Source organism: Megalobrama amblycephala, linkage group LG21 (genome assembly GCF_018812025.1).
Source record: "Megalobrama amblycephala isolate DHTTF-2021 linkage group LG21, ASM1881202v1, whole genome shotgun sequence".
Classification (NCBI taxonomy): Eukaryota; Metazoa; Chordata; class Actinopteri; order Cypriniformes; family Xenocyprididae; genus Megalobrama; species Megalobrama amblycephala.
The window spans coordinates 499711-517076 of record NC_063064.1 but is presented as its reverse complement, the minus strand read 5'-3'; the positions used below and the strand labels follow the sequence as shown (position 1 = coordinate 517076).

At 39.0% G+C, this 17366-nt stretch overlaps 1 protein-coding gene across 1 annotated transcript in view; it reads right to left on the bottom strand.

Moving 5' to 3' along the window:
- Positions 1–2639: 2639 nt before the first annotated feature.
- Positions 2640–17366, bottom strand: part of poc1a (POC1 centriolar protein A) — a 56961-nt gene continuing 42234 nt past the window's right edge. Inside the window, exons 10-11 of the mRNA XM_048172984.1 lie at positions 16294–16500; positions 2640–3145 (exon numbers count right to left, since the gene is read on the bottom strand). Coding sequence (XP_048028941.1) covers positions 3053–3145; positions 16294–16500 — 300 coding nt within the window. The 3' untranslated portion in view covers positions 2640–3052. The remainder of the gene's footprint in view (positions 3146–16293; positions 16501–17366) is intronic.

Below are 17366 nucleotides of genomic sequence, written 5' to 3'. Positions count from 1 at the left end.
GCATTTTTTGATAGCATTATTTAACATGTTGCTAACATGATTTAACATGTTGCTAGGATGATTTAGCATTTTGCTAGGATGATTTAACATTTAGTAACATGATTTACCATGTTGCTACCATGATTTAACATGTTGCTACCATGAGTTAGCATGTAGCTAACATGATATAGCATGTTGCTAGCATGATTTAGCATTTTGCTAGCATGATTTAACATGTTGCTACCATTATTTAACATGTTGCTACCATGATTTAGCATTGTTGCTAGCATGATTTAACATGTTGCTAGCATGATTTAGCATGTTGCTAGCATGATTTAACATGTTGCTAGCATGATTTAGCATTGTTGCTAGCATTATTTAACATATTGATAGCATGATTTAACATGTTGCTATCATGAATTAACATTTTGCTAACATGATTTAGCATGTTTGCTAGCATTATTTAACAAGTTCCTAGCATGTTGCTAGCATGACTTTAGATAGATAGATAGATATTAGTCTTTTCCAATAATCTGATATACGTCTCAATGAACCCTTTTCACGTTTCTGGGCTTCAGAAGCAGAAGTCGTCATAGCTGTGTACACTATAGAGTGAACGATAACTACAATAAATATAACGTTTGTGTTCATCAGCTTTTCTATTGATATTAATTTTGTTGTTCAGAAGAGAGAAAGTGTTATAACTCACACAGCAGCAGTAACTCGTTTAGATTAAAATGTTAAGAACTGTGGAAACACGTCATCACAGTCTGTGAAAAGAGTCTATTGAATTCAATCAATATTCCATATCCACATTTATTTATTTAGTAAGTGGCATACGTAGAATAACGTACCGTCATTAATGTGAAATAAACTATTTCAGGATGTATGTTTCGCACATTATGCTTTACATAATGTAACTCTGAATTCCACAATGCAGTTTATTAACACCGAAAGGCAATTTTTCTTTAAAGTAAATTTCCAACTTTCGGCTAAAAACTGTGGAAACTTGTTTCTGCAATGAAAAAAAAAGAAAAAAAAAAAAAAAAAAGGCAATTGCGACTTTTTCTCTCACAATAAAAGTAAAAAAGGCCCCGTTTCACAGAATGCCCCTCGTACTGTAACATCCATGTTCTCAAAGTCACCGTTTCAAACACACATGAGAAGCCAGGACAGCAGACAGAAGAACGCGTTTGAACTCTCGCGCTCGTCTGACGGCGGCGAACAGCAGATCAGGGGGAAAATGCCTCCAGATGTTATCGCCATAAAGACCCAAAGAGAGGGGGAGAAATGAGGCCGACTGATTCTTCCCCGCGGGCCACACATGTGCACGAGAGGCAGGCCAACACTCCGCTTTTCTTTCCTCGGTCACAGAACAAACACACGGACTGAACGAGGGGAGAGTAATTAAAAGCCTTCGTAAGCCTGATCACGTTATCTGGAAGTGTGACGCTCGGCCCCGTCCGGCACAGACTCCAGCCCCAGACAGGAAGGAAAACAGCAGGCTGTGTGTGTGTGTGTGAGTCCATGAGTGTTACACACACTCACAAGGGTTAGTGGGTTTGTTCGCAGCTCACCTGAACTACAGAGAGCTCATTATGAGCGGTTCTAATGAGTGAACAAAGCCACTGTACACACTAAAAAAAGATTTGTACAAAATATGTACAATATACATTAAAGAAAAGACTGCATTAAAACAGAATAGTTGCTTCACGGTCATCATGAGCTCCACAGACACCAGCGTCACCAAGAGGAACTGCAAACAGGTTTCCTGAACGCTCTCTATTTTCACTATATAACACATCCAGGGCTCGACATTAACTTTTGCTCATCAGCCACTGCGGCTCGTGGTTTTCCAAAGTTACTAGCCACATTCTGACATCAATACCATGGGGAAAAACTGCCATATAGATATTTTTAATATAATTTGGCAGCAGGTTTATTATGCTGCTGTCACTTTAAGAGCTGACGCACAGATCCATTATACTGATACACATGCGTTTTCTTTCTCACCCGTTTACGTTCACTTAAAACAACTGACTGTTTACCTGAATACTCGCATTTTGCCATTATTTTGTGTGTATTTGACTGTTTAAGAGCAATAAGCAGTGATAAAGAACTCAATGTAGTACTGAGAGGCGGCTTTATGTGGCGCACTTTGAGTTTAAGCACAAAATCTGAGGGAATGATGCATAAAATTATGCGCAATGACATGCAATCACTGAAATTTGAACCCTGTAACACCGACAATATTCATCTGAAGCAAATGAAACGAGGCGGGTTCGTGTGGACTCGCTGTCGGAGAGATGAGAGAGAGAGAGCAGCTGGAATCGTGCATCTATTCTGTGGTAAATGAGTATTAGACGTGTTTCAGATGTTTCAGTATCGATATGTATCAAAAAAAATCTGTATTTTTAACAACACTACCACTTATTACTACTGAAAAATGTATATATTATATATAAAACTCAACCTGCCAGAGTAGGAGTGACTGCGTTCCACTGCTGAATGGATGTTGATGTCGAGCCCTGAACACGACCTCTGAACCTCATCACTTTATCACAGCACAGATTGAATGCAGTATCGGTAATCAGCATTCATAACACAGTTTTAGAAATTACAGTAATATACAGAAAGAACAACACAGTAAGGACCACATCTTAAATAAACACATTTACTGGCATTTTTACAGACAAAAATAAAACGAGTTCAGTTACACAGGGAGATGAGAGAGCAAACGTGAAACAGAAAATGACAGTTTGAAAGTTCAGGACAAACATACCGTTTGTAAGTAGAGAAAGAGGGCTTCGTGTTTTGATTTCTCTTATCAGATTTCAGCCACGGATGAGTTTCAGTTTGTGGTTTTTAGGATGGATTACAGTGGAGCCGATGCAGCACGTCCTCACTCAGCACAAACCTCCATCCACACACTGCTGCTCAAGGCAAAAACCTGCACAAAACATCTGCCACCAAATAATGAGGCTGCTCTGATTTAATTCACTGTTATCACTGTGGATCTTTAACACAAACATGTCTGGACGGTGGTTTGTGAGCAGGTGACACTGAGGTAGGATCAGTTCTCAGACATGGCCTGACGCTGCTTCTCCATACACTCCTTCAGTTTGTCCTCCGTCAGCGTCAGACGCTGCTCCAAAATGGCCACCGTCTACAAAACAAGAACAGGACAGCCATGAGATCGATTCCAACCCCATCTCATGAGTAAAATTGAACTATTTCATTACATTTATAAGCATAAGAGATTGTACAAATTCAAATGAGCCAATATGTAATATAGTTACAAAGCCAAGAGAGTGTATTGGATCTTCACTCTTCCTTTTCACATGTACATCACTTTATCCCAATGATAAATTTGGTACATGCAAAAAGTGACGCCATGTTATCATTACCTCAGAGTCTCAAGTGTCTATTAAATAAGAAGCAGCATCATCAGGATGCCGTCAGGTGCTCATGAAATGCAGAGATCATTCCACCAGTGAGGAACAGTGAACGAGAACGTTCTGGAAGGTGATTTTGTGCCTCTCTGAGATGGTTTCAATGCAATAGTCCAGACTAGAAATGACAAGGGCCTGGATGATGTGCAGCATGCTCAGTTAGGAACGGCCTGATCTTCCTGATGATACGAAATACAAAGCTGCATGACTGTGTTCTCCGCTGGTCATCATAAACAGATGATGGCTGATCTGGTTGGGATTATTGTTGGTGATCCTAGCTGGATGGTGAAATTGTGCTGTACTGTCGGAGTGGCTGGGAAGACACTAGGTTGAGTTGCAGCTGATGGAGGAGAAACCATGTGTCTGTATAATGGGTTGACATAGTGTTTATGGAGAAGAGGAGGGGTCCCAGCACTGACCCCTGAGGAACCCCTGTGACCAGCTGATGTGTTCTGGATACCTCCTAGCGGCGTAACAATACATCGATATGGATCGATACATTGATCTAATGACTAATGATACTATGTATCAGTGCAACGCATACAAATCGATATATATTTTTATATTTTGGCACTCATGTCACTGAGCAATCTCTGCCGTCTGTTCTACACATTTCTGCATGTGTTCTCTTTTAAACTGTACATTGTGATGCAGCAAACTTGTTTGTGTTTCCATTCTGACATTGAAATAAGCTATTTAGGAGATGTTTATTTGTGTGTGTGGGTGTTTTTATATGAATGTATCTCTGAAGGGAAGTGTCTTCAGAAACAATTCAATGGCATTTTCTTTTCATGTTAACTCTGCATGCCTACTAAAGTAGCATTTATTAGCACTACTTTTAGCACTAGCAGTTCTGCTGTTGCACAAGTGCCACCTACTGTCAGAGAGTGAAGTTGCATTTTCATTCAGCCTGTCTGCCGTTTTTCTTCCAGAGCAATGCAAGAATCAGAGCATATTTTTGTGCGGCACACATGCAGTGTTGTAAGTTTTAAACTTTTGCATGTTGACTGTTGTTGTTGCTTTTTTTCTCTCCTCTATTTGTCTATATTATATTTTTTGTTGTGGATGTCCAAATTGAGATATGCAAATCTCATAATATTGTAATATCGATCAATATACCCTCAATATAATCTTACTCCTTACTCTGTTTTGAGGTATCGGCAAATAACTTATTGCCAGCTAAGAGACTTAATACCGGATCGTATCATTTACGCCCGTAATACCAGTGATGTGGAGTCCATGTGATGTCCAGTGATGAGAGGGTGGACAGAAGGATCTGATGGTTAAAGCCCAAAGTATACTCCACTTTTTACAGGTACACTAGGGTCCGTGTACAAATTTTGCCATCAGCGCCGTACACGCATACTGTACGAGCACAGATTTTTATAACCGCGTGTACACAGGTTTCACATGCACTTTGAATTTTTTTGCACTAATTAGTTTGTCCACAAAGTAGTGCCCCTGGGCCGTTGATTCACAGATATGTCAAGGCTATAAAGGCACTATAGGGAAGGAGCGGCGATGTGGACCAGGAGGGGTAGAGGGGTACGCATACATTTCAAATGGAGTATACTATGAAAAGCTACGCGTACAACTGTGTGCTAGTGTAAAAAAATTAAGTACACTTTGGGCTTAACGGTGTTGAAAGCTGCAGATAGATCTAGAAAATGTGATCATTTGGAACCAGCTTTTGCAATTCGCAGAGCTTCGGTGACGCTTTTAAATCCCGATTGGTCATTGCCCAGCTGGTTGTTTTGTGAAAGGACAAGACAATAACTCATTCAAGTGTTTGAGACAGGTCTGTAACTTTTTACAAGTGCAGGTTCCTTTGGCAGTGGGGTTACATGAGTTTGAATGCAGTACTGCGGTTTAAAGGGGCCACAACATATTTTTGTTTCATTTATTGTTATATTAAATGATTTGCATCAAAAACATTATTATGTAGTAATTTTCCACACAGAACATTGAAACTCTGGGCAGCATTTCTTTGCATAAACCATGACATTTCATAAACAATTCATACTGAAGTATGCAGAACAAGCATACTTCAGGCCCTTTGTTAAACTCCATCAATACAGTAAGAGCTTCAGTGTGTACGAACAGTAAGATCAATCCTGCTCTGGCCTGTACTGGGCGCCAGTATGGGAAAAAGTGGAAAGGACAAACATAAGCATTGATGCATTGCTGTGGAGGCGGTCCTGCGCTGACACATTCTGCAGTGTGACATCATACCATGGGGAAGCACAGAGCCAGTCGTTTTTGCAGCTGGTTTCAATAAATGAGGAGGAAGGTTTGAGTTCTGAAACGTATAGCATGTTTTCATAGTACAATAATCTCAAGCAAAAATCAAATGCATTAAAGGGATCAAATTTTCTCATGCCTTGATAATGCAAATCAGATAAAAGTGGCCCTAAAACATGAAAATTATCATCGTTCGAAAAGCTAATGTTTCTCATAGCAGCTTCTTAATACTAAGCTACTCAGATGGATTATGACAGAATGGAAATGAAGAAGCAAAATAAAGGACGGAGAAAGAGTGAGGGAGGAAAAGACATTCAGATTCAAGCGTGGGAGGGAGTCATAATCCGTCGTCACAAGAATGCATGAATGGCATCTATTTTGGCCGGCCCCAAACAGATGTGCTGTTCTCCTCGTAGACAAACCCGCTGATTATGCGAGGCGGAATACGAGCCCCCTCGTTCATGGCATGAGGCAGAAACCAAACACCACATCCTCTATGTGGGGCGGAAGCAGAGACAGACCCCTCAAGAAAGCGTCCTTCTCTGAGCGCGACTGGAGAGGAGAAGAGGAATGGAGGCAGGACGGCTTGTGCCAGGGTCAGCGTGGCGTAGTGGCTCATCGAGAGTGAAGAACACACTGACCTTAATGTAGTGTGGGGGGGGGTGGGCCAAAGTGCCACCGTTCACAACAGCACATGTCCTCAAAACAAGCTCCCCGGGAGAGATGAGCAACTATGGCTCATCTGTTGCTTTACTTAGTCAAAGATAGAAAGCTGGCAGCCCATATTACATTACAGGGAACAATTGTGACTCCTTGTTTTAAAAATATTAGGGGTGCCAATCAATTAAAATCTCTTAAACCTATAATCATTTCACAGTAAATGCATTCAGTTCCAAGAAAAATAAATATTAAGCCAATTGAAAAGATTTATTTAAACCGAGACCAATCAGGAATCTGTCTCAGGGACTGACCCCGAAAAGTTGCACCTCTAAGTTCATCCCCAGCTTCAATAAATCTCAAGAACAAAACACATCTAGAACGACGCTTACTCGAGTAACACATTCCAAATCATTGGGATTACTGTGCCATCTTCTGCTCTCTCCAGCCACAGTAATCGATCAGAATCACAGGGTCAGAGACAGAATGATGGTGTTTGATGGGGTTCAGCTCAGGACTCTGTTCGGCCAAGCGAAGTTCTTACACAGCCATTTCTGTATGAGTTTCCTGTCGTGCCTGGGACTACTGTCGTAATGAGACGGGAAAGGGCCCGTCAACACATTTTCAAAGCACAGAATTGTCTGGAATAGTGTGAAAAACAGTCTCACTCCATTATTATTCTCTGCCAAACATGCTTTTGGGCAGGTAGTGTTCTTCTTGGCACTCAGACTGGCAGATAGTGAAGTATGATTCACTCCAAAGCTTCAGAGAGCGACGGCAGAGAGCTTTACACTACTCGAGCAAACGCTCAACACCGTGCGTGTTGCTCTCAGGCCTGTGTCTGCACGACCATGGACACGATTTCATGAAGCCCCATATGAACTGTGTGTGTTGGAGCAGATTGGATCTTGATATTGAGCGTTGCGACCGAGGACAGCCGGTGTTTTGACCGACTGCTTCACGTCTGCGCAGCTGTTGCTGCGAGACATTTACATTTAGCAACAACCTCAATCTGTTGAGCTCTCTATCAGGACAGACATCTGATGTACTGACTTATTGAAGAAGCCAAATGCCGCTGAGATCTTCGGCCATTTTTGTCTGCAAAGACAGCTCTGAATGAAGACTGAAATGAGAATTACAATCAAAGTGGTGGAACAAAAGAAATCCAAGGGTTTGGGTGTCCCAGTGGGTTTAATCAAGTGGAAGTGGAAGCAACATCAAACCAACCAGACACTGCCTAAAAAAGATCAACCCTTGAAACTCTCTGCACAAACAAAAGAGCACTTGTTAGTGAAACTACAGAGAGGCCAATGATGACTTTGAAGGAGCTGCAGAGAATGAAGTAAAGGTGAATCAGTCAACCACATCAAGAGCTCTGGAGAACACAGAAGCCATTACTCAAACAGACCATCAGCACATCCCACACACTGCATTTGAGATGGTAATGGCAGTGCAACCTTTACGAAACGCTGAAATACAAAACTGCAAATAAAGAACTGCATGGGAATGTTGCAAAAAAGGAACCTCTATAGGAAATCTTACACATGAAGACAAATGTGTGTGTTCTTGGAGAAACCACCACCATAGTGATTCCACTGAGGAATAATATGAAGACACACCAGTGTACAGTACAGTCCAAAAGTTTGGAACCACTAAGATTTTTAATGTTTTTAAAAGAAGTTTCGTCTGCTCACCAAGGCTACATTTATTTAATTAAAAATACAGTAAAAAACAGTAATATTGTGAAATATTATTACAATTTAAAATAACTGTTTTCTATTTGAATATATTTCACAAAGTAATTTATTCCTGTGATGCAAAGCTGAATTTTCAGCATCATTACTCCAGTCTTCAGTGTCACATGATCCTTCAGAAATCATTCTGATATGCTGATCTGTACAATTGTACAAAATATTTGTGTACAATATTTTTTTTCAGGATTATTTGATGAATAGATAGTTCAAAAGAACAGTGTTTATCTGAAATCTAATCTTTTGTAACATTATAAATGTCTTTACTGCCACTTTTGATTGATTTAATGCATCCTTGCTGAATAAAAGTATTCATTTCTTTAATTTCTTTTCAAAAAAATAAAAATAAAAATTCTTACTGACCCCAAACTTTTGAACGGTAGTGTATAATGCTACAGAAGCTTTGTATTTCAGATAAATGCTGTTCTTTTGAACTTTCTATTCATCAAGGAATCCTGAAAAAAAAAGTACACAACTGTTTTCAACATTGAAAATAATCATAAATGTTTCTTGAGCAGCAAATCAGCATATCAGAATGATTTCTAAAGGATCATGTGACACTGAAGACTGGAGTAACGATGCTGAAAATTCAGCTTTGATCACAGGAATAAATTACTTTGTCAAATATATTTAAATAGTACACAGTTATTTTAAATTGTAATAATATTTCACAATATTACTGTTTTTTTACTGTATTTTTAATTAAATAAATGTAGCCTTGGTGAGCAGACGAAACTTCTTTTAAAAACATTAAAAATCTTAGTGTTTCCAAACTTTTGGACTGTACTGTAGGTCACACCAATTCACCCGTTCACACCACTATAAAGATACTATAACAATAACTATATTTGCGTCCAACAAACAATAACGGTCCGTTTATTCTAAGCTCACGCGCTGCGGTATCAAAGTGTTTTCTTGTTGCATTTACATATCTTTAACCAGCAGATGTCCTCGGCATGCTATGTTTTGAGTGAATAGCTAGTGTAATCGATCTAATCTAACATTGAATTTAGCTGATGAAGTCAATATAGTGGAATAAAAACATTGTCTACACTGCAAAAAATGCTGTTCTTACTTAGAATTTTTGTCTTGTTTCCAGTCCAAATATCTAAAAATTCTTAGATCAAGAAGCATTTTCTTGACAAGTAAAAATTATTTTCTTGTTTTTAGGAAAAATAAGTCAATTAAGTGATTTTTTCCTTAAAACAAGCAAAATAATCTGCCAATGGGGTAAGCAAATTTGACTAGAAACAAGACAAAAACTCTAAGTAAGAAAAGTGTAGTCTTTTTCACTGCAACTTCAAAGGAAGCAAGACAATGTTGTTGAAACCAGCGCTGGATACCTGAGGTTATTTTGTGTTACAGTGTTTGCTAGCCTGGCATAATGATCTCATCGTTAATAATTCTCACCGTTTATTCCGAGGTTGTGACCAATTGTTTTCCATATATCAATTTTCTTTAAAGTATCTTTGAAAAGTGGGTTTGGCTTGATTAACTTCTCCGCAATGTCCTCTGCCATTTTAAATGTGCGAGCTCTTAAATTAGAAAGAATTCTGATTGGCTGTCAGTGTTTTATCGCTCAACAGCTGGAAAGTGATCCCAACGATATCGTTTCTCTATATCATTATCGTTATAGCTGTGGTGTGGACTCTTCTATTCTTTCATATTTAGAACGATTTTTAGAACTATATCTTTATCCTTTACTTTATAAATTAATACAATTTATAATATTGTTGCTGTTGGACAGAAGCTTGTATCTCCATATTTCGTAATTTTGATCTTTTTTTCCATCATTACTAGTGGTCACCCTTTACGTCTGTCTGTGACACACACTGTTTGGAGTGTCTCTGCTTGTTTGCAATGCAAGGGTAAATAAAGAACTGGTTCTTTGAATAATTACAGCATTTTCTTTATTAAAAAAACACTGTATAAAGCAGAAGAGTGTCTTAATCTACCATTTGTCATCGAGTCATGGCCAATACTGTCTTACACAGACTGTGCGAAGCACTTTGTCTTTAATAACATGAAAATACACTCAGTGCCCACATATAGCTTTATAACATTTGGGGGGGCCAAAAACATCACAATATGAGGTAAATCCGGGCCTGGATATAACATGCAACTACATAACACACAACAGAAACACAAACCCCAAGAGCAGACGTTCTTGTTTGTTTTAAGCAAATTTGAAGGACAGAATTGTAATTTTGTCTCAGCAGCTGTAAATGCAGCTACACTTCTGAGAATCCGCCATCCAGTAAAAGATCTAACTGCAGATCGGAGCCTTTGGCCTGTTTTTATATAGTTTGAATCAGCACGAGACAAATCCCTGGAATGCCAATTATGGCTGGAGAGTTATTTCTGATCATTCTTCCACAGCCCTTCTGTTCAGAGTCTTCCCTCTATCCGTGTTTGAGCGAAGCACTCCTCCTACAAGGACGTGCTTGATGTGTGGCTCTGGGTTAGCGCAACCCAAGGATGACCCCCCCGAGTGCAGGCGGTTCAGAATGTGGGCGAGACGGGCTGATGCTCAGTAAACAGGCTTCCTGAGCCGCCCCATGAGGCCTGGGAGGCAGAGCTCGATAACATCTGCTGGTATTTCATGCTAGAGGGAATGGGTTTTGCATTTCCTTCCTCTGCAAGTGTGCTTTTCCGATCAATACGAGCAAGAGCCTATCGGCCCATCTGAAAACGCTGGATAGCAGTAAACTCACAGCGCTGAAGGTCACTGGAGTTACCGAAGGTACAGTCGTGATATTAATACACTACACAAGATGCATGTTGTTTACAGAAGCGGTGTTTGATATGCTGCTGCTATTGAGCTTTGAATGTACTCAACATGCTTTTTTTGGCTGGCAGTCTAGTTGAATTGGACAAGTATCTTATTGTGTTTGTCCTAACAGGGCTGACAAACCAATTCTGAAGGCATTCACGGCTGCTTCGGCACAGATCTAGAGATGTAAACGGGCATCTGCGGCTCCTTGTGTAAGCCAGGTTTTGGTTTCAGTCTGGTTCTAAACTGACCTTTTCATTTTTGTTATTTCCATTTTTTAAATGCATGTTTCCATAATTAATAAGGCACTTTGCATGAAGTCCAGAGTGATATAATGCAGATGGAAATAATTTACAAATGAGGTTATCTACAACAGTTTGCCATCCAGAATTCGGTAAAAGAAAATCACTTTGTTTTAATAGAAGCATCTGTACAGAGCCTTTTTTTCATGTGCTCTGTAAAATCCTCATTATAGGTCCATTAAACCCTCTCCAGGATTGATCCAGCTCTATTTTTGTTTCTCAGTTGCCCACATACTCCAGCTGTGGCTTTTCCCTTCTAAAATGAGTCTTGGACATGAAATTGGTGGCTAACGCACCCGTTGAGTGATAGTAATGATGTTTGGGCTCACTGTAATACACTGAGCTATTAAAACTGCTCTCAATGTCCCCATACTAACATCTGTAATCTGCAGTGATACGGGCTGGGAGTGTGTGAAAGTGTGTATCTTAGCACATTCCCCCGTTTCAGGTTCAGATGTGAATTATTCATTGGGTCCTTCCAGCAACTGGATCCAGTGTTTTCTTCAGTGTGCATCAGACGTGCTTCATTAGTCAGTGCACTCCCAAGATATGCATCTTTAGGTTTAACATTATGATCAAATGATGGCTGGGGAGATATTGAATGTCATTTTGTGGAAACATCAGTTGCTGGACTCCAGGCTCAAAATAAAATGTTAAAAATTCTGCATTTAAGTAATAATGCAAGAAGGAAAACTAACACTGGAAACCTTTGCTTGTACAGCAGAGAAACTGAATCTATGCTCCTATCACTGTATAAACTTGTGTATCAAATGAATGGATTTTGAAGGTGTCCTCTCATCCATTTCTATATTTTCCCCCCGAAGTCCACACACTAACCTGAAAAATATAATGTGTCACAGTTTCCACACAAATCTGAAGCAGCACAACATCATTGAAAATGACATTGATAATAATCAGAAATGTTTTTGAGCAGCAAATCAGCATGTAAGAATGATTTCTGACAGCGCTGTCCCCTAATGTTCAACTAATCTTTACTCGACTAGAAGAGGCTTAGTCAACAAAAAATGTTATTAGTCGGCCCGTCATCCATCAATCTCAAATATGGCTTATCGTTTGAAACATGTAAGCAGTAGCATCTTTACATGTCCGCTCGCTCTAGATAAATGTGCACTATTATTAGACGCATATCCAAGTGTTTGTGTGGAAGCTGAAGTAAAGCGCGTTTACTGCAAGACATGGAGGCGCCGGTGCGATCACTTAAAATACTCCATTTTTGGTCATAAAGAGAAGAGTAATATATCATTTGAAACTCTTTATATGTGTAAACTCACAATAACAAGAAAATGTGCTTTGAAATGCTTTCTGCCGTCTCGGTCTCTGTGAACTTGAGCGCGTCACAAATATAAACCAAAACTCAGCATATACTTGCCTCACAGGCAGGAGAAATATATCTATAGAAAGCTTGAAATGTCATTCAAGTGTAAAACAAATATGCTCAGATTATGTAATCCATGTGAAAAGAGCATATAGATGCGGAGCATCCACTGCGGAGTCGGCATCATCTCTACAGTCGAAAACAATCAATAAATTATTAAAACAAAACACAGTCTTCTTGCCGTTTTTTCACGACACACTCTATTATGTTTGCCGGTGATTAGGCTATGTATTATTTATAGCCAATTAAAGGCTAATTTTTATGATTTATAAGGCTTATTAATATACATGTGTCATTAGTCGACTAATCGCTTAAATGAGCGACTAATAGTCGACTAGAAAAATCTTTAGTCGAGGGCAGCTCTAATTCCTGAAGGATCATGTGACACTGAAGACTGGAGTAATGATGCTGAAAATTCAGCTTTGATCACAGGATATAAATTACACTTTACTATATATTCACATAGAAACATGTGCAATAATATTTACTGTATTTTTGATCAAATAAACGCAGCTTTAACGGCAGTGTATATATGCACATACAGTATATATATATATATATATACTCTCTAGCTGAGGTGGCTTGGATCAGATCTAACTTAATTGGATCATGAATCAAGGCCTGGCCAAGTTTCACCACCTTCAGTGGAGCTGCAGGTCAATGCAGACAGGGCTATCTGCATGTAAAGGTTAGCATTCCCTGCACGGAGGACGTGAATCTGGAATATGGATAAATGCTCCCAGATGATGAAAAGCCCCCTTTGAGGCCCGAGCGTTTTCCACATGCCAGAGGAACAGCATTAGGACAGAAGGTGGTGTTCTTCTGCAATGGAAACCAGCTGTTACTGGCTAATAGCTGCAGCATGAAGTCTTTTCCTCTGCACTATCATACAGATACGCCAAACGCAGAGAATCAGGTGAAAAAGCTGACCGAAGCAGCTCAGAAACATTAGCCTTCACTTTCCCATCCGAAGATGAGTCAGAAAACGGCTAATGACATGTAAAATGATCAGACAGTCAACAGACCTCTAGGTCAGGACTTATTCACCTTCCCCATTATGTCATTAAAATGTGTTTAAACGAGTCTCCTCAAAATAAACGACACACCATTCGTACAGTAGCTTCTGGATTACACGGACATAAGATTTGCACGTTTTAAAGGAACGATGAACGATTACTGTAAACATGCTTTCAGCCAGCCAGGTGTTGCTTTTTAATTAAAACTATAAAACTCAAACTACAACAGATTTTATAAAGATGTTTTTCTCTTTCGGTTATATGGAGGTCACATCAGAAACTTTTATCATCCCTCCATCATGTTCTTTTGCTACTTTCCAAATGTTTTACTAATACTAGATGTCTACAGCTGTGATGAAATAAACCACACTTTGATACTTCTTGTGTGAAAATGTGAAAACAGAAAAATCAAGGTAAATATCACTTCAAGTTACAGAATACGGTTGTATAATTTTATGGTGTCATGTCCAATTAAAAGTGTGAAAATATTAAATAACTGTATTTAGGATACATGAAATGGCAGTTATATAATGGGAATAGCAGAAAGTGCAGTAATCAGAGGCTTTTCTTCCTTCTACATCCCTAATTTAACTGTACTGAAGCTCAGATACTAAACTCAACGTGATAAAGCAAACATAACAGAGACGCTCACACACAAATGAAATGTTTAAGTCCACCGGTATGACTGTGACCTCTGAATCACAGGAGAGGCTTTAGTGGTGTTGTGTTGGTCTGCTACAGTAAGCTCTTCTGAGTATGTGAGCGATGCTCTTTCAGCGCTTACAGCCGTATACACTGAAGCACACAGATTATTTAGACAACTGAAGGAAAAGATGCTGCATTAGGAGTGACGGCCTCAACCAGGAACAGAAAAAAGACTTCAGGGTTTCATCTGTAAGTCCACACTAGACTTCCCTTCATTAAAGGGTTAGTTCACACAAACATTCAAAGCACTGCTCCATGAAGATTCAAAGCTTTACGAATCTTTTGTTTCGATTCAGTGGTTCAGAGCGCCTATCAAACTGCCAAAGTCACGTCAACCATTGAAGTTTCGAAACGTTTTGAAACACTTATGACATAATGAAGCCTCGTTTACTGAAATCACGTGACTTTGGCGCTCTGAACTACTGAATCAAAACAAAAGATTCATAAAGCTTTGAAGCTTCATGAAGCAGTGTTTTGAAATCGCCATCACTAGATAATGTTGAATAAAGTGGTTATTTTGTTTTTCTGCCGCACAAAAAGTATTCTCATCTATTTATAATATTACTTTTGAACCACTGTAGTCACATGACTGTTTTAAATATGTTTTTAGTAGCTTTCTGTGCATTGAAAAAGGGAGTGATATTGCTGTGTTGATGCAGGCCTCACTGAGCCATCTGATTTTTTTATTAAAAAAATTTGTGTTCTGAAGATGAACGAAGGTCTTACGGGTGTGGAACGACATGAGGGAGAGTAATTAATGACAGAATTTTCATTTTTGGGTGAACTAACCCTTTAAAAGCTCCTTCATTCATGTATAATTAGAAATCATCAGAGCCAATTACTCTTCATGTGCCGCATGTTCTTAATGACTGAGATTGATTTGATCCGAAAACATAAGAACGTTTGTAAGTGTGAAACAAACATACGCATCAAAGCACAGCGCATGTGTGCCATTTCTTTTTTATTTAGTCTTGTGTCAAATGTACTTTTTAGTTTTAATCATATTTAGTCAACCTATCCTGCTTTTTGGTTGACTAATTGTCAGGGAATTTTAGTCCAGTTTCAGTCAAATAAAAAATTTTCGTCATGCTGCATAAAGGTTCAAATCATTATCATGATTAATTTGCTCAAAATTATAAATCACTTAAAATGTTGTCATTTGAGAAATTTATTTTTGAACTCATACACATGGTTCATTTGACTTAATCTAGTTTCCTGATAAGATATTTATCATATAAATTAATATAAACACTCTCAACATTATGAAAACTGGTAAAATTCAAAAGCTTCCCTCAAAAACTAAAACTGTGAAATTCCTAATAGTAATTCCAATAATTCTACATTACATTAATGCTTTTCTATTAAAACAACAGCAAAGAAGGCTTTGTATCGTCACACAGAGGTTGCGTAAGTGTGTTTATTACCTCGATATCATGTTTGGATTTATTACAGTTCATCACTGAAGGTTTGGTGACACATTTAGTCGCACACGAACACAGACTGACTGAATGACACTTTCATTTGAGCAGAATATCTCAATGGAGATCTCCAGCTTGCATGTGTTCAGATGTGTGCGCATGGCTGTTAGTTTCAGAATAATTAAAAAACACTGGGAAGAAAATGCATCCTTTTAACAGAAAAGCTCTGATTGGGGGATTTAAACTCGTGTCATCTTGCAACCGTAGGCATGAAAGCTCATAGAGGTTTGTTCAGCAGTCTGTCATATTTTGTCTCCTTTTTTTCAAGAAAAATAAAGGAAGATTTTAGTAAAATTTTTATTTTTTAACTACATTTTAATCTCATCTTCTTTCATCAACAGTATTGCACGTTGATATAGTCACATGTATCATGTTTAATGTCTTTGGTTTTGTCTAGTCTTAGTCATGGAAAAATGGTTGTCAAAGAAACTTTGAACAAAATGAACACTAAAGTGCGCAAGGTATTTTTGAGTGCGACTGAGAAAACAGATTCAGTCTGATAGGGCCATCACTCAGATTATGAAGTGAGTATTTGGGTGTTACCTGTGTGAGTACATCCAGCTGTGCGACGATGTGCTGCAGGGTGCTGGTCAGCGCCGCGGGAACACTGTCCACGGCCGTCTGCTGCGCTGGGGAGTCAGACGGTGAGTCCACACGGGCTCCAGATGAAGTCACGGCCGGTGTGACGAGGGCTGTGCTGTCACTCTTGTGTAAGGTACGGCCATTGGACACACCAGCGGCTTCTGACACCTGCAGGAGTGTTGGGAAACTATTACTGACATCCGTCTGAATTTGCATCACATGATCCGTCACTCCATGTCAGCCAGATGTTTTGTCAAAATCCTTTTAAAGTTAAAATGTAACAGAAGTAGTGACAAATCTTTTCTTCTGTTTTGCGACACACATCCAAGTGTAACAAATCAAAGCAGAAAATGTAGGGGCGTAGTTTGTGGGGGGGTGGGGGGGATGTAACCCCCCCAATATTCAAATCCATCAGTTACAACCCCCCCCCAATACAATACAACCATACCAACGTTCAACCCCCTCAAAGTTGAAACCAAATCTACAGGGTTCTTCCTGCATTTTGGAAATATTTTGGTGGCTGCCAAAATTAATCTTTGTCCCATCAAAGATTTACTTGATCATTTAATGTGACGATACCTGCCATTCTGTGGCATTTTGTCATATCTGTATATAATTTAATACCAAAAGCAACCCTTCTCTTGCTTTCTTTTTTTTAAATGACCTTTTTTGTACTTTGTCAAATGATTAAATGATCCGTTATGCCGTCCTCTTTATTGTTGCTTAGTGATTTTTTGGCTTTTATGGCAATTAACGGTTTACTTCCAGTCGCTGTTCCATCAGCAGCTGTTGCTTAAAGTCCTTATTAAAAACTCTGAAGCGGTCACATGTGTTTCTGATGATAGTTTGTGAAATCATGTAATAGTTTAATTAAAGTGCTGAATGCAAAGTCCAGCTGTGTAATTCACTCATGTTGCCTGGATACAGTATTATGGAAACAAATGAGACTAACAGCATATCGTACTGATCGCCACTGGAAGACAAGAGACACGGAAAAGCCATCTACATTACAACTCTGTCAATAAAACATATTA